This window comes from Camelus ferus, chromosome 13 (assembly GCF_009834535.1).
Source record: "Camelus ferus isolate YT-003-E chromosome 13, BCGSAC_Cfer_1.0, whole genome shotgun sequence".
Taxonomy (NCBI): domain Eukaryota; kingdom Metazoa; phylum Chordata; class Mammalia; order Artiodactyla; family Camelidae; genus Camelus; species Camelus ferus.
In genome coordinates this window covers 31,467,173-31,485,772 of record NC_045708.1, presented here as the reverse complement: position 1 = coordinate 31,485,772, position 18,600 = coordinate 31,467,173, and the positions used below count along the sequence as shown (strand labels likewise).

The following is an 18,600-nucleotide window of genomic DNA, read 5'->3' as shown; positions in this document are numbered from 1 at the left end:
TAGAAAAGCTTCTTGAGATTTTCCCACAATACTGAGATACTCCAGTGCCCTCCCCAGACACCCCCTCCCCCACCTCATTAGGCTCCACTTCAAATGCGGCCAGTGCTGGGGGCTGAAAGGATGGTAGAGAGGGATTGGTACCTGAGCCTAGTGTTTGTCCAGCGGAGTCAAAGGAAAGAACCATTGAATCTGCAATACAAGAGGACAAGTTCATTTCTTTCCCCTTCTTATAGTAAAACAACAGACAAAAGAACTCCCACTGGGGCTGCCCAAACCCTCCCCCAAGGAAAGGCAAACTGGAATGGGACTCAGCTGCATAGACAGTCTCCACAGGTCCATGCCCACCCGTCCACTGGGCCAAGAGGCCCTGCCGTGCCCAGCCCCCAGCCTCGTGCCACTGGGAGGAACATCTCAGGGCAGAGACAGGCCCCAAAATCTTCAGAGGCATTTCCTGCCAAATTATGGGACACATTTACTTCTTTTTCCTTCTCACAGTGAACACAAAATGAAAACAAAGCAAAAAGGAAACTTCCCTCCTGCATCTGGTTAAAGGCACTAGTATTTCCCTTGGGCTCCTCCCTTTCTTTTCCTGCTCATACACCCAGTTTATTATTTCTTCCCCCAAAAGGCATAAAGTGACCTATAGGAATTTACAGTATGCACTGGAATTTTAAAAGTGAAGAAATCAAAGAAAGGAAAAATACAGTCAGGGGACTGTTAGTGCACAAAATGCATGCCATGAGGACCTACACAAACACTACAGATAGAATCAGAGGCCGGGGCTCCCAAACAGCTAAAGAAAAGGGGAAAATGAATACGATTTACTGCCCACCATTCATTCATTCATTCACTCAACCATTCAGTATATCTTTATTGGGCATCTACTAAGTGCAAGACACTACACTATGACTATGAGATCCAGGAGCAAACAAAAAACAGCATGGTCTCTGTCCTCATGGATCTGTCATCAGTCTAAGAGAGAAAAAAGTTACCAAACAACAAGTTATTTCAACAAAAAACGGATTAAGTAAAGAAGAAGAGAAAAGAGTGCTGAGAAAGTTTCTATTAGGAGCTAGACCTAGTTTGGAAGAGGAGTAGGTGTTGGTTAGGGACATCTTCCCTAAAGAAGTGACACTTGAACAAATAATGAAGAATAAGTAAAGATTAAACCTGACAAGAAGGGAATGGGGCATTCCAGGCAGAGAGGATGCTATGCGTGGAGACCCGAAGTTAGATGGGACAGGGCGTCTCAGAGCGGCCAGAAGAGCAAAGTATAAATGCATATACTATACAGTGATCAGAAAGAAATTTCTCTTAATGGGTCTTAGTAAGGGAGGATGTTGCATGATGTTGAAGACTGTAACTTCTACAACATTGCTGTAACAAGTAATTGTGAATCCTGTACGGCAGTTTCTTACAACATGAGCCAATACCAATGATGGCATAAAGCCAATGCACAGCTCAATAAAAGCCATTATAAATGACACCAAGATAATTTAAGGCCCAAGATAACCCCAGAGACCCCAGACTAAAAAGGGATCACATTAAAAAGGCTCAGTCTCTACAAAGCAATGCTGGCTGGCTGCATACGGGACCAGTGTCTACACCCCGTGCAGTGTCCCACCCCAACATGATCCTTCAGATCTCAGAAGAATGTCATTTTGTCTTATCGCACATGGAAATCTGACACAGTCATTATCATAACTATAAGTAACTTCTGTCCCCACTGCTAGACTCTAAGCTTCATAAAGGCAGACACTCTACCTGCCTTATTCACAGCTCTGTTACCAGCGTAACACCTGGCAGGCAATACCTATTTGCTGGATGACAGTGCCTAGAGAAATGGATGGACCTCAGCTTCTTCAGGCAACCGTTCATAAACATTTTTTCTCATAACCAGCTGTTTACTAAGAACTGGGTAAACTGGAGAGAGCTGGAGGATGTGGTTTTGATAAAGATCCACAGGCAGATGCTGTACTGCCAATTAAGGGCAGATCCATTTGCTTTGAAACCTACCAAATAAAAGCTAGGGTTGATTTTTTTTTTCTTTCAGAAAAATGTAGAAGCATAATTAGGACACTTGGCTAATCAGATAGTTGACCATCTTACCTTGTAGGAGATCCAATCCACATCTAACTCTTACAAATTTTACTTCTTTATCAACGTTTCTCACATCTGTCTCCTCTCAATGCTGCTGTTCAGAAGAGAAGTCCTATTTCTCTCTCTTTTAAAAGAGCTTTATTGATGTGTAATTCGCATACTATAAAATTCACTAATTTAAAAAATATAATTCAATGATTTTCAGAAAATTTACAGAGTTGTGTAACCATCAGCATAAGTAGTTTTTGAACATTTCTGTCACCCTAAAAAGATCCCTCGTGCCCACTTACAGTCACGCCCTGTTCCCACCTCTAGTCCCAGGCCACCACTAATTTACTTTCTGTCGCTGTAGAGTTGCTTTTTCTGGAAGTCTGCTTATCCTTTCTCACTGGCACTGTTCTCATAGTCCTCTAGCCAAACCCCTGTTTCCAGCTTAGCCCACGTTCATCATCCTTTATACGGCTGCACAATTTTTCTAAAAAGTACACCAGAGTGTGTTTTTGTTCTTGATTAAATACTTCTCTGGCTTCCCATAGCCTGTAAGATAAAGTACAAACCCTGACATTCAAGGTCTTTACCATTTTGGCTCATTTACCACCTCAAATATATCTCATGTTCCAGATATGTCAGACTACTTCTATTTCTATTTCTCCAAAGAGAGATGCACCTTCGTGTCTTTAGACATCAGAGGTACTGTTTTCTCTGTCTGTTTGCATTAAGAAACTCCCACTTTTCTATGAAGACCCAACGCAATCATCTCCTTTTCTTGAAGCCTTCTCTGATCAGTTCTGCCCCTCCTCTTCCTTAGGCCATCACTGTACCACCATCAATGGCATTTATTATACTGCATTATAATCCGTGCCTACTTCTCTTTTTCTCTTACTAAACTGCAAGTTCCCTGAGGATAAGGACCATCTATCCACTTTGAAGCTTTGTTGCCTAGACCAGTGTCTGACACACAGAAAATGATCAACATGTTCATTAAACAAAGGAATAAACTAGTAAATATCTGCTTTCCTTCAAAGGTGATGTTATCTAAGTGATATTTCTCAGACTGGGGATGGGATAAATCCATTCTGCATACAGATTCTCATTCAATTCAAGTCAACCTTGAAATACCCTTGTACCTTCAGAGGTTCAAGCCCGGCCCCACCCCTGGAAGATAAAAGCTCTCCCACAAAGCAGTACGGAGGGGCCAGAGGTGGGTGGGTAGTAAGAAAAGGGCCCTAGGCACTTTCCAGATGAGAGAGCGCATTCACCTGGAGAAAATTAGGAAAGTCTTTCTGAGGACTTGACTGCCCAGACAGGCAACAATAAAAACAGCATCTCAAATTTTTATTGCAGTTGACAAGTATTTTCCCAACTCCAATTTACCTTCTTTGTACTCACAAGCAGTCCTGAAATAATCTCTATTAAACTCGTCAGTCTAAATGTAAAGAAAAAAGGCTGAAAGTTAACTAAAAGACTAAAACTTCAGTAAGAGTAAAAGAAAGAAAAAAAATTAAGTGTTAACAATGGTCGTCTCCGGGTGAAAGAATTATAGGTGATGTTTATTCTTTGTATTTTTGCAAAATTTCTACAGTGAACATGTATTACTTGTATTATCAGGGGGAAAAAAAAGTTAAAAAAGAACTCTCTAAACCAGCTCTAGGATTTCTGACCTCTAGCTCACTGGTACCAATGCAAAAGGATGGAAGGTTCTTGATCTCCTTTGTTATTCACTGTACATGTGGAAAAGCTATTCAGCTTAGTTACTTAGTTACTGAGGTCACCCTTATATTTCATGACACTTTAAACATACCTCAGCTACATCAATTCCTAAATAGACTGGCTTCTGTAAAATTCTTTTCTTCTTCCTTCCTTCCCACAAATATGATCAAGTGCTTTTTATGTGCCAGACATGAGAGACAGAGAGCTGCATAGGACATAGTCTTTGCCTTTCAGCCCAGAAAGACAGACACGTTAAGAGGCACTTAAAATAAATATAAAGTGTGATAAGGGTGTGCAAGGGGTGAGCACCAAACAAATGAGTCTCACTGGAAGGGAAAAGTCAGAGTTTTTGCAAATATTATTTTAAGTGATAGTGGGATGCTCCCGAGAACATGAGTCCCTAAACTGCAGAAGATGCACGTGAGAGGGCAGAAGCTTCAGGAGGATGGTAGTGACACACACCATGTTTTGCATAAGTTTTGACAGATGTTGCTTTGAGCATTTAAGGCAGAGATTTGAGAATCAGTTTGGCCATTCATTTTTTTGTGTTTATTCTAAAGGATGTAAGATCATTTTAGTTATAAACCACTTTGACAGCTAAAGAGAAAATTCAGTATTCAACAAATTGGGAAGTTTGTTTTGCAAGAAACAGAGCAAGAATATCAAGGCTTCTCCCTCTCAGGCTCACAAATGTGTCATTTTTATTTCAAGCAGCCCAGGCTCTGGCTGTTCCTGGCTCCCAGGCCAGAGGCAGCCATGTGGTGTGCTACACAAGTGACCAAACAGAATTCCAGACCAAAGTACAACAGAGCATTGCTGCACATGACTCTGTTCAGTGAGGAAACCTGGAATTTACTGGAAATCTTTTATTATGGTCAGATGTTTCCTGTGTCTGGTTTCTGAAGCGGATAAAAAGAATATAAAAGGAGGATGAAGAATGGGGCTCAGTCTTTCCAGGCATTGGAGAGGCTTCCAAAACTCAAATTACGCAGTGAAGCAGCTACACTTTTGGGTACTATCTGTCATGGTACACATTCAGTGCATGTGTTCTGCTGGACGCCATGTGTAAGCCCTAGTGAGGTAAGAATGAATGAAAACAAAACATAAAGAACAAAAAAACCTCTTCCCTCCAGTAGCTTGCAACCTAACAGGTAAAATAAAAACACACATAAAGCCAAGCATTCTATAGGTAACAATACAGCACTGTATACCTGAAATCTGCCAAAGTGAGTAGATCTTAAATGTTCTCAGCGCATGCATACACACAAGAAGGTAACTCTGTGAGGTGATGGATTTGCTGGCTAACCTTATTGTGGCAATCATTTCACAATATATGTTTTTCAAATGACCACGTCCTACACCTTAAACTTACACAATGTTATTTGTAAATTGTGTCTCAATAAAGCTGGGGGAGGCTAAGTATAATGTATAGATATGGATACAAGGGTAATGAGGGAGATATTTCACTGTTCATTAATTTAACATATTTATTAAGTGACTACCATGCACCAGACTCAGGTATACAATGGTAAAGAACAAGAATGTTCCTGTTCTCAAGGAATTTATATTTTAGTCAGAGAGTTTGAAAAAAATAAGTAAGCAATGAACAGAATAATTTCTGACGTTGATAAGTGGGATGAAGAATATTCAACAACATAATGGTGACCAAGGGTGGAAGTACAGGCAATACTAGACATAGGGTGTTTGGGGAAGGCTTCTCTGAGGAGGTGACATATGGCTGAGACCTGGAGACAGGAGCCCGCCAAGACAAGACCAAGGGAAGAAGAGCTCCAGGTAGAAGGAAGGCAAGTACAGCAATCTTGGTATATTTAAGACACAGAGAGAAGGCCAGTGTTGCTGGAATACAGAGCGTGGAGAACACAAGGAGGGTGGGAAATGAGGTCAGAGAGGAGGGCAGGAGCCAGATCTGTAGGAGGCCTCATGGCGGAGGCCACAGGAAGACGTCTGTGGCTGTATTTCAATAGCAGGTAGAAGCCCCTGCTTAAAGCCAAAGGAGTAATGTGATCTGATTTATATTCTTAAATATAAACTTTCATTGCTATGTGGGAAGTAAACTGACTGTTCTGGTAACAGGGTAACAGGTAGGTTAGGGGAGAGAGACTGGTAGAGGAGAATGCAACATTCCAGATGAGAGGTGACAGTGGCCTGAACCAACGCAGTGGCAACAGAAACCAAGAAAAAAGGATGGATTTCCATTATAGAAAGAAAGAAAAAAAAAAGGTAGAAAAAATAGGGGAAAAAAAGAAAACAAAAGAAATAAGGTTGGATGCTAATAATGTTTAAAAAGGAACATTTATAGGACTAGTGACTGTTGGGACATGAGTGAGAGATACGAAAGAAAGAGGACTATATTTACATTCTGGGCTTAGGTGAATGGAAACTGACTGTTGCTTGACTGGGAGGGGCCTTCACCTAAGCCACAGGACCCTGCCTCTCCTCTGGGCACTGACAACTGGACCACAGGTGAGTACCTGACCCAAGAGAAGGCAATTCATAGACTGATCAGCCATCTAAAAGGCAGAGAAGTTCCACCTTTTGGAGACTGGGATTGGGAAGTGCAGAGAGTTGGGGCGGTTGGCAGGAGATACAAGCATACAAGCAAAGAAGAGCAGAAACTGGGAGGCCACGGGCTGGACTTGATGCAGGGCCTTGGGGCCCGCGTTAGTGGCAGAGCATCAGAGTAAAGAGCCACGACCCTCAGTTGAGGGTAACAAGACACTTTAAAGAGCCACCTTAGATCCAGAATGTTCCTCCAGGGCCAGTCTCTGCGGCAGTCAGCTACACCATGGATCATCTTTCCATGAGACTTTAGGGCTTAGCACTTCCTCAGTTCCCTTAAGACTTGGCCTATAATTGAGATTCTCCTTTTCAAGTCTCTTGGTATCTTGGAGCTGTCTGTAGTCTGAGTGGGCTCACCTCCTCTACCCTCCAGCCCTCATGCTTTTAATACCCTGGAGCACTTTCTGCCTCCCTGATGACCTGCTCCGAGCACAACTCGCACCACAGGGTCTAAATCTCAGGACAGGTAGAAGGCGCTGCTTGGTCCTTGGGTCTAAGCTGTGTTCTCCAGTCTAGCTTCAAGAACGAGCTCTCACCTTTGGGGATTTATCAGTCCACCAGCAAAACTGATACTTTAGTGGCCATGTGGCTACCTGTGTTATGTTCTACTTTCTCCATTGCTTAGATCCTGGTTCTCCTCTAACCCCTAGTCTGAGGCCCTCAATTTCTTCCCTCTCAACTCCAATCTCAAACAAACAAGAGTAAATGACAATACATAGAGAAAAAAAAAAGCTGAGGACAGAAAATAAAACATAACTACTGATTTAGAAGGATGTGACATATGGAAGAGAAATCAGTGAAATAATCAGAGGTAGGAGTAGCAGCACAGAGGAAGCCAGAGGAAGTAAGAATTATTTATAAGGAGGATCCAAATGTGGCAAAGAGATGGAAGACGCTGATGGATGCAAAGATACTGAAGAATCACTCATTGGTAGGGCATCCGTAACTTCAGTGGGAACAATTTCTGTACAGTGATCAGACTGCAGGGCCTCAGCTGTAAATGAATTAAGTGGAGGCTGTTGATTTAGTAGACTTATTTCAGGAAGGTATTCCTTAGATTTATTTAATTAATTTAACTTACCAAACATATACAGAGGTCTTAGTAAGTTCAAGAGGCTGTATGGAAAGATTAGACATGGTCCCTGACATGAAAAGAGTTTCTGAACTATCAGGAGGATAATACGAAGATACAAATGTATTCCATGCCTCTAGAGAAGTTGCTACAGGAGTTCAGATGCAGGAGGGAGAATTTTTTTCTGGGAGAACCTGGGAAGACATGGAGGAGATAGTATTGGAGCTGGTATGCCGTAACCTTATGGGACAGGCTGTGCTGGGAGGCAGGGAACATCGAAGAAGGGGCACTGAAGCATGGAAAGTGAGAGGTGTGTGGTTACAGGAAGGTAAAATCATACCTAATTAATATATTAGGGCTCCTTTCAGGAGGTAAAATGCATGTTACTAAAAGGGAACTAGTCAATACAGCCTGTTTAGACTTTCAAAAAAGGCTTTGACACATCAAAGACTATTTTTAAAAACTGAGTCATCATGAAATTGAGAAAGAAATTGCTATGTCATCCAGGAGACAAAAGGCACTTGGCTGAGGATCAGAGGCAGGACACCCCCTGGGGTATAATCACCCATGGGGAGACCAGGAAGTCTGGGAGTAGCTTGAATTCTACTACCAACTGCCCTCTAGGAGGGTGGGGGCAGGTGGAGGAAGGGTGGCACTGCTTACAAACACCTGTTTGTGCAACAGAAGAAGCTGGAACGATACTAGGCATGTGTGGAAACTGAGAGTGAGATGGTAGGATGAAGTCTGGAACTTCAGGTGCCTGGGAAAGTTTTAGTCGTGGTGCCCTGGAAATAGGAAAGGGATGGGTTTGGTGCAGGAACCAGAATTTGCTGAACTTGATTTAGATTCCACACATGCCTCAGCTCTCTTCCAAGCCCCTCAAAATGACAGAAAAGGTTGTTTATTTCTTGTAAATCAGAAATACACAATAACAAGAAAATAGGAGAGGAGACATCAGCAACAAAAGTTTTGGAAAAGCAAATAAACCAGTGGAACTTACTCAGCAAAACTAGGAAAGGTGAATCCTATACTACTAGCAGTGGGGAAAGCTGAAATATGACCTCAAATACACCACCACACTCCCCAAAGCCTCAACCACTGGCCCCACCAGTACCACTAGAAGTAGGAGAGAAGACAATACTAAAAACAAGACAGCACACTCTGCAGTATGGGCTGACAACCAACAACAAGGCATTAGAGGAAAGCATCTAAAATAAAGACAGAGACCAAAACAAGTGAAAAATGATCACAATGCAGAAAAATAGAAAATACACATGAAGGTGAAAACTCAGGAATAAAATCATTAAAATCCTCAGAGGGAAGATATTTTGTTTACAAAACAGATAATCATTTTTAAAGGTACATTTAGTAAATAAAAACAAAAGAATAACTTGAAAACTAAAAACATGATAGCAGAAATAAAAAGGATTAAAAAATAAGTTGAGAAAATCTTTCAGAATACAGCAAAAAAGATAAAGATAGAAAACAGAAGACAAAAGGTTTCCTTAAACAATTAGAGGACCAGTCTAGGAAACATGACAACTGAATTATGGGAGTTCTATGAAAAGAAAACAAAATTTAAATGGAAGGGAGAAAATAGTCAAAGAAATAATTCAATAAAATTTCCCCATAACTAAAGAATTTGAGTTTTTTGAGCCCAAAAGGGCCCTCTGAGTGTACAGCACAAGATGAAAATAGCCCTCCAGCAAGGTACATCATCATGAAATTTCAGAATACTCAAATTTTCAGAGAGAATGACAAACAAGTTTTAAAAATCAGAGCAGCATAAGACCCCTCAAGAAAAACACTGAAAGCCTAAAATACATTGAGGCAATATCTTTAAAATTCTGAGGGAAAATAATTTCCAACCAAGAATTGTATACCCAGCCAAACTATCAATTAAGTACAAGATTAGAATTAAGACACTCTTACACAGGCAAGGTCTCAGAAATTTACCTCTCATGCATCCTTTATCAGGAAATTATTAGAAGCTGTGCTAATCCCAGAATTCCAATTTATCTCTCCCTCCCCTTCTCCTTGGGTACCATAAGTTTGTTTTCTATGTCTGTGAGTCTATTTCTGTTTTGTAAATAAGTTCATTTGTATCTTTTTTTTTTTTTGGATTCCACATATAAGCGATATCATATGGTATTTGTCTTTTTCTGTTTGACTTACTTCACTTAGTATGATAATCTCTAGGTCCATCTATGTTGCCGCAAATGGCATTATTTCATTCCTTTTTATGGCTGAGTAATATTCGTGTGTGTGTGTGTGTGTGTGTGTGTGTGTGTGTATAGCTTCTTTATCCATTCATCTATTGATGGGCATTTAGGCTGCTTCCATGTCTTGGCTATTGTAAATAGTGCTGCTATGAATGTTGGGCTACTGGGCTATATGTATCTTTTTGAATTAGAGTTTTCTCTGGGTATACAGGAATTGCTAGATCATATAGTAACTCTATTTTTAGCTTTTTAGTTTTCTAAGGAACCTCCATACTGTTCTCCATAGTGGCTGCACCAATTTACATTCCTACCAACAGTGTGGAGGGTTTCTTTTCTCCACATCCTCTCCAGCATTTATTATTTGTAGACTTTTTGATGATGGCCATTCTGACTGGTGTGTGGTGTCACTTCATTATAGTTTTGATTTGCATTTCTCTAACAATCAGTGATACTGAGCATCTTTTCATGTGCCTGTTGGCCATCTGTATGTCTTCTTTGGAGAAATGGCTATTTAGATCTTCTGCTCATTTTTTGATTGGGTTTTTAAAAAAATATTTAGCTGTATAAGCTGTTTGTATATTTTGGAAATTAATCCCTTGCTGGTCATATCATTTGCAAATATTTTCTCCCATTCTGTATATTGTCTTACTGTTTTGCTTCTGGTTTTCTTTGCTGTGCAAAAGCTTTTAAGTTTAATTAAAAATAAGTTTAATTAGGTCCCACTTATTTATTTTTGTTTTATTTTAATGGCTATATTTTCAAATGTTCTTATCTGTTAGAGATGCATACAGAAATATTTATGAGTAAAACGACATGATGCTTGGGATTGCCTTTCAAATCTAAATAATTTTAAAAATCCAAATATTGAAAAAAGGTATGACTCTCCATGAGAACAGGGCCTGCAATATTCACATATGCCAGAGTCCTTTGGACAGGATGAGTCAATCTGCCATATGACATTCTTTCCTTCACCTGGAAAAAAAGAGGTAATTGATAGGCTGTCATCAAGAGTACGGTACCATTCCACTACCAAGAGATAACTTAGTTAAGACAAACGGAAGGAATAAGATGAAAGGTTGCTCAGTTAAGTTTTTACATTTTGTCATGAAAAGAAAAATTGTATATCCATTACTTTGCATTATTTCTATTTGCAAAGAAAGGATATGTATCTCTTAGTACCACAACTGAGAAATGAAAAGTTGTAATTGGTTGATATCACCATCATTCCTCTTAAGTACTAAGAGTGGAAGGCATGGGCAGAAAGGGAATACATTACTAATGGGAATGTAAAGGGTAAAGCAGCTTTGGAAAAATAGCCTGGGTATTCCTTAATACATTAAGTACAGAGTCGCCATATGACTCAGCAATTCCACTGCTAGGTATACATATACCCAAGAGAAATGAAAATTTTATGTCCACACAAAAACTTGAACATGCATGTTTACAGCAATATTATTCACAATTGCCAAAAAGTGGAAGCAACCTCAGTGTCCATCATGATGAATGGATTGTGAATACAGATTTCAGGTAAAACTAGAGTTAGGACAGGTCTATAGGGAGAGCTCTCACACCCTGCCACGCATCCTCAATTATTCCAAACAGGAAGACACACACCAGATCTCCAACAGAGAGGTGCCTCTACTTTACTCTCAGAAGGAAGAAGAAAACTTCTCTCCACTCCAGGACAGCCCAGCCAATCAGAGACTGCAGCAGTCCAACCAATGAGAAACCTGTCAACTCTGGACTCCCAGCTTCCTCCAATGGACTCTTTGGTTATCACAGACCCTTCGAACCCCACTTCCCCCTCACTTCCCTATACAAGCACGTTATCCTTCCTTGTGCTCTGGATTTACCTATGATTTGCCATAATTTGCACTACCCAAACAGCAATTTTTCTGGTACTCCCAAATAAATGCACTTTTGCTGGTAAAATATCGAGCTACTATATTTCTAAAGTTGACATATTTGGTGTCAGAAGTGGGGTCCAAAGGAAGCAAACCCTGAGAGATGATGGCTCCTGGAATCAAGTGAGGTACCTGCACTGAGACCCTTGTACTCATGGCTTCCCTGAGTCGCTGCCTGCTTTCAATTTGGTGAGTCTCCTCTCAAATTCTGAGCTCTGCTCTTTTTGTATTTTGAGGTCTTCAATTTTACTCAAGATCTGGAAAGGCTTTCTCCTTTCAGAGGAAAGGCTTTGTCCTTTCTGGTTCAAGGCTTTGTCCTTAATGAGTACTCAAGTTGTCTTCTGGAGCACGCGGTAGCTAGGTTCTCTTTTGAGGATTGAGCTAACTGGGAACTAAGAGTTTGCCTTATTCCTTTTGCAGTCTGGGCTAGGACTCTATCAACTTTCTTGGGTTTCTGGAAGAATTTAGGGAAATGGGATCTTGATCATCTAAATGCTCTGAGGGCAGCCCTTTTATGGGGACTCTGGCTGGTTCATGCTTAAAACCTATGGAACCCCGACATGTGCATTTTTAACTAAGTTGGCCAAATGAACTAAAGTAATCTGAAATTACAGTGGCCATTAAAGGGAACTTTTAATCTCCCCAAACTCATTTTTCTTAAGATTAAATTGGAGGGCCACAGTTCTAAAATGAAACAAAACAAATGGTGTATTTATTTTCACTGATACCTGGAAGCTCCAAAATGTGTACAAAACTCTAAAATTTCCTTTCTGCAAGATTCCGTTTCTAAATTGGTTGAAATAACCCCGCCTCAAACAAAAACAAAAACACTAGAAAAGAACAAAACAGCTTCCAAAGTCAAGCTCTTTGTGTCCCCTTCCCCCAACTGCTCTGTCTTGGGCACCATGTTGTGTGTCTTCTCCACCTGCTTTGTCTCAGACTCGGCCCTGGCAGCCAGCTTGTGCTCAGACCCTGTCCCTGATGCTATCTTCCTTTCTCCTCCTCTGCAAAAACCTGCTCCTCTAAAGTTAGACCCTCTGAGGATCCAAATGCTAAACTCCTAATTACTGTTTGTAAGTCAGCTGGAGCAAATAAACAACTAAAAGGAAAGATTTAAACAGCAATTGCCCTAGATTTGTGATAACAGACAGACTTCAAAACTCCTAGGAGAAAATTTGCTTTCTGTGTCTGCCTGTTTGTGAAGCTTTTTGGTAAGTCACCCATCCTGTTCAAAAGGTTCAACCTTTGTTTTAAATAAGTCCACCTTGAGGGGCACCCTTAAAAGAGAGAATTCCAAACCACTCACGAGACAACAGATTGCCTTCTTTGATTGGTATGCAGAACTTTCTGAAAGACAAATTAATTCTAAAAACAGCTCTAAAATGATCCTTACAATAAGCCAGGAACACAATTTGGATCAAACTATTCTTTTTGAGGTATTACTGTACCTGAGACATCACTAAAATTTTAAATAAAACTATAAGGTCCCTATTTGCATCTGTCTGTATGCTGATGTGTATCTATATATGTATGTATATGTGTGTTGTAGATGCATGGTATTGTTTTTTCTTTTCTATCTCTGGATGGTATTGTTAAAATTAATTTGTAAAAGAGCTTTATTTAATTTGTTTAAAAACAAACAAGCACTTATATGAATTAAAATATAACTGAGATTGGCCAAGGTGCTTTCTGAATTTATGTGATCTGGTTTTGAAAGCTAGTTTGGGGTTGATGGTTTAATTAAAACAGGCATGTCTTTGGAGTTATCAGTGCTGAAAATAATGTAGGCATACAATTTTTATTCTACCTGGTTTATTGGCCAGAGAAATTCATGTTATCTTTGTTACAAAATTGGTCAGCAAGAAAAATACTTGGCATGATAAAATTTTTCATGAGTGTTCTAAATATAACTGCTGAGAACAAGTGAATTGAAAGGATGTGGATAACATATAAGTTTCTAGGTAAGCCTTTTAAATAGCTTCCCCAAATCTTTTTGGTATCCTGAAACCTTACAGTTTTGCTAAATTAAATAATGGGTAGTCATTTAAATATCTAGCTCATTCTCAGATAAGATAAAATACTGAAATATTACTTAAAATAGGTTCATCTACTTTTGGCTTCCCTTACAAAAGAACTAAAGATATTTGAGTCTATTGGTAAACATGCCACATTGGAAAATTTCCTATAAGGGAAATACGCTTTTAAGAATTATGAAGTGTATCCATAAATTTGTAACGAGCCATTCACAATTGCTTAGAGCTATCAGAAATAATAAGGGGAAACAACTATGTATATAAGAAAAGTAAGATATGTGTTTTGGGTAAGGAAAGGTAGAGGAATGGAAATGCATTTTGTTGAGGAAAAGAAAGTAACTTTATCCTAAAGTGACACTGAATGTTTCAGAGCGGGGAAGAGGAAAAACAGGACAAGGTTGAATGGAAATAGTAAGCTGTAGAAGATTTATGGAAAAAGAATTTTTGAAAGAAGGAACTTTTGTGTGATCAAGCTGGCTAAGATTAAACTGAATATATTTTAAAATGTAAACTCATTTTTAATGTCAAAAGTACACTGGTCCAAAACTAGAATTTGGTTTTTATGTCTGTTAAAAGATCAAAGTTTTTTTGAACTATTGGTCTGCTCCTGATAAGAGATAGTGAAAGGTTTTTCCTTACCTGTAAGTAATTTGCTTAGAAAACACAGATTTGTGTTTTACCAAAATTCTTCCCTGTGCTTCATGTTGTCTTAATCTGGCCTCTAATTACTTAAGAAAATTGAATCTTCTTAATATTAAAAGAGTTAAGGTTTGCTTACAACTATGTAACCTTTTATATTTGCCTCTGTAATCTGTTAGTTATTATTACTTTGATCAAATAGATAATTAAGTATCATTTCGTAATAATCTATGATCCTGTTTGATCAAATGTCCAAAATCTTTTGATGTTTTTTTACAAACTTCCCAAAAATCAAGTTCTAAATGAAGTTTCTCCAACCTTGAACTAGCTCTGGGCTCTTACTCCACAGGGCCCCTGCAAAACCTCAAAGGATTTTTCTCTCATCTAGTAAAATGTTAAACTCATCAGGCTTCTTTGATATGTTTGATTATATCAGACATTTGTCAAATAAGAAGGAATATTAAAACTTTGAACCTTATATTTGTAATAGGTATATGTTAATAAGTGTTCTGAAATTGTATAAAATTCCTGAAATTCTAAGGTGTCCTGATTATAATGTTATTAGTCATAATTTTAAAATGTATGTCACAGAAATTAATGGAACCCCTTGTCAATCCTGTTATAATAGACTCTCATTAGATATTTAATAATGGGTATTTTCAAGTCTTTTTGCCACTTATAGGCAGTTATTGCTTTACTCTAATGCTTTGCAAATACATTTCATCTTTAAAGAGATTCATGTAAAAAACTCTGACAGGTACTTTGGAATTCAGGGTTTTGATAACTTTAGATCATAAGACTGAACTGGGTAAGGAATTCTAAAAGTAATGGAAAACTGATTGCTTTAATGTTTTTTTTCCTAGTGGTAAAGGGACTCTTTCCCTCCTCTCCTTTTAAGGCTATCTAAACTTACAGTATTTAATAAAGTGTATGTTCACAACAAAGATTGAAGCATTTATCCTTTTCTCCACACCTGGCTCTCCAAAAGTCCTGAAACTTACTAAATATTCTCGTTTTTTCATGGCAATGTATATATTTGCATGGGTTTGATGGGAGTCTGTTCTTGTAACAGGATGCCCAATGCACTTGGCTCCTGCTCCTTTCAATCTGCAACTGATAAAGAGACATACTTCTGTAAAGGCCTAATTACATATATTAAAAATAATCGCGATGCTCTAGTAGAGCACCCTGTTCACAGCACATTCACAGGAGACAAAGACCCCAAACATCACACTCTACAACCTGGAGATTTTGTGTACTGGAAGAGGCACCTTCAAAAGAACTCTCTCCAGCCTCCCTGGAAGGGCCCATATCAGGTACTGTTAACTAATCCTTTTGCCACCAAACTCCAAGGAGTAGATTTCTGGATCCACATGTTGTACTTAAAGAGGCACTGAACCCCAAATGGACCATCTGGTGACCTGAAAATAAAACTCACTAGGATCTGAAGCAGACATATCAGAGGCTGAAAGCTTTCCCAAGATTGTCCAGACCAAGCCTGTGTACCTTTCTTTCAATACTGTCCCTCACCATGCTTTCTTCCTCCTTTCCACGGAAGGACAATGCCCTTGTCTGTATTTCTCAATCCCTTGTGAAAAGGGGAAACCTGTCTGATTTCTGGATTTGCCGTTGGAAACATCAGTCCATTCAAGATGACCCTTTGGTTCATCCTATAAGTAATTTCACTGGGGTTCCAGATGCTGTTGTCTGTCCAAATTGTTCCATGGGCCAATTTTATAGAGTCAGTGTGCTAAGCCTGCCTAAACTTATTCCTTGCTTCAATTTGACCCAACCCTGGGATGTGAAAACAAGATCTTTAAATATCTGTATGAAAGGTTCTGTAGAGTTGCCAGTGTTAGTCACGTCATTTGTAAACTCACTGACGCATCTATACGTATAGGTAATCTCTTGGTGTGTAATAACCTTATGTACAAGCCTTAGTTAAGTAATGCTAATGCCTTTATGCCAACAAATGACTCTATAGACACTATCATTTATGAGGGGGCCTTATTACACCCCTGGTTATGCCTTCATATGTGGAAGTTTGGGAATGGCCTTTATGCCTGGACAACTCATTGCCTTGATAACTGGAGAACACAAGGATGGTGCACCCTTGCTATATTCACTGTCTTGTTCTCCCTTCATAGCCAAACAGAAGCCTCTCATTGGTCCATCCCATTAGAGCTTTAAAACCACCTTAAGCGAGAACTTCCAGGAAGCATACAAGATTCTAGTTTTGCCTCTGTAGGGAGCGCTTTCTTCCCATGGACTGAAGTGAGCACCAATGAACACATAATCAGGAATCTCTCCTTGACGTTAGGAGTTAGCTAACTCCATAGCCAATGCAGTTTCAGCTCAGCAGTGTTCAATTAGCTCCTTGGCCAAGGTGGTTGTGGATTGCCACACAGCCCTTGATTACTTACTTCCTGAACAAGGAGGCATCTGTGCAAGAGCAAACACCTCTTGTTGCATGTGGATAAATGCCTCTGGGGAAGTAGAGACCCAGTTGCATAAAATTAAAGAGCAAGCACATTGGTTACAGCAAATTTTGCCTGTCAACCCATTTATCTTTTGATTTATTCAACTGGCTACCATCAGGTTTGGGCTTCTGGTTTAGAATTATCTTGCACACTGGGTTTATTGTGCTGTTTTAAATTCGGCTCTGTATATTTGTTAAGTTCTGCACCTACTGCTTGTTAAATCTCTGAAAAAATGACATGTCTAGTAAGATGTTGCCAGTCCAGTGCTTAAGAACAATTTACAGCACTTACCTTGACTAAATATGGACTTTTAATAAGAAACTTTTGAGAAGTTTCCATACTTACTACCTTTCCTTGTTACTCAAATGTGGTCTTGTGAGGAGGTTTCTAATTTGTGTACTTTCCCTCCAACAAAGAACATGACAACCAAGGAAGGTTGAGAGGCAAACTACTACATGTGGAGATTCTGACTCTTGATCAGCAATGCTTTCAAGGGATGATCTTAATCAAATGGTGGAAATGTGTAATTAATTAAGGAAATCTCAGCTAAAACTGGAGTCAGAACAGGCCTGTAGGGGGAGCTCTCACACCCTGTCACATATCTTCAATTACTCCAAACAGGAAGAGACATATGCCAGATCTCCAACAGAAAGGTACGTCTACTTTACTATCCAAAAGGAAGTAGAAAACTTCTCTCCACCCCAGGACAGCCCAGCCAATCAGAGACTGCAGCAGTCCAACCAATGAGAAGCCTCCATACTCTGGACTCCCAGCTTCCTCCAATGAACTCTCTGGTTATTCCAGCCCCTCCCAATTCCCACCTCTGTTTCCCTATAAAAGTTCTCCTTCCTCGTTCTTTGAATTTGCTTATGGTTCACCACAGTTTACAGTACCTGAATTGCGATTTCTCTGCTGTTCCCAAATAAACTCACTTCTGCTGGTAAAATCACTGGTTATTATATTATTAAAGTTGACACCATAAATAACTTGGTCTATCCACAATAGAATATTATTTCAACATAAAAAGGAATGAAGTATTGATACATGCTTCAACATGGATGAATCTTGAAACATGTGAAGTGAAAGCAGTCAGTCACAAAAGATAACATAATGTATGATTCCATTTATATAAAATGTCCAGGGCAGGCAAATCTACAGTGGTGGGAAGTAGCTTTGTGGCTCCTTAGGACCAGAGGTGTTTGGGGGAAATGGAGCATGACTGCAAATGGATACAGGGTTCCTTTCTGGGGTAATGAAAAAGTCCTAAAATTAACCGTGGTGATGTTTGCACACTCTGTGAATATACTAAAAACCATTGAAAAAAAAAAAAAAAAAAGTATACTTTCAGTGGGAGAATTCTATGATACAGAAATTGTGTTTTAAGAAAGCTGTTACCTTAAAAAATAAAAAGGAGTGGAAGGCAGGTCACCTCATCTCTAGGGAAACATGGACCCCTGTGGTCACAAGGGTCAATTGTGGACAAATCACCTTTGTCTGCCCCTCATAATACAGAGGGAACTTTAGTGTTTGGAGTTTAAAAAAATGAAACCAAGAAACCTCACCAGCAGAGGACTAAAAAAATCAATGAAGGTAATAATTATTTTACTTAATATTATATTGAGGAGAAAATTAAAAGGACTTGTTTTTTTAAAAAAACCAAAAAACCTCTTCTGGTTTCTGTCCTTAGTATTCTGAATCTTTTATTTAGTAACTTTGTAAAACACTTTAATTTAGGGTTGGACAAGAAGGGAGTTTTGCCTAATCTTTGACTCAGAATTTTCCTATACCTGTAATTCTGTGTCCCCTCAGCACATGTTGCAAACTGGAGGCTCACGGTGATGTTATGCTTAGTCCACAAAG

The 18,600-nt window shown here is 39.3% G+C and overlaps 1 protein-coding gene across 6 annotated transcripts in view; it reads right to left on the bottom strand.

Annotated features, from left to right (window-relative positions):
* The window catches only part of ST3GAL3 (ST3 beta-galactoside alpha-2,3-sialyltransferase 3), a 188,323-nt gene that overhangs the window by 108,560 nt on the left and 61,163 nt on the right, over positions 1 to 18,600 (bottom strand). For 4 of the 6 annotated variants that reach the window (XR_004324972.1, XM_032494067.1, XM_032494069.1 and 1 more), the window contains exon 3: positions 142 to 189. The exons of the other annotated variants lie outside the window; for them this stretch is intronic. Coding sequence is in view for 3 of the 4 variants with exons in the window: in XM_032494067.1 (XP_032349958.1) it covers positions 142 to 189 (48 nt within the window). In the remaining variant the exon portion in view is untranslated. The remainder of the gene's footprint in view (positions 1 to 141; positions 190 to 18,600) is intronic. 6 annotated transcript variants of the gene reach the window in all.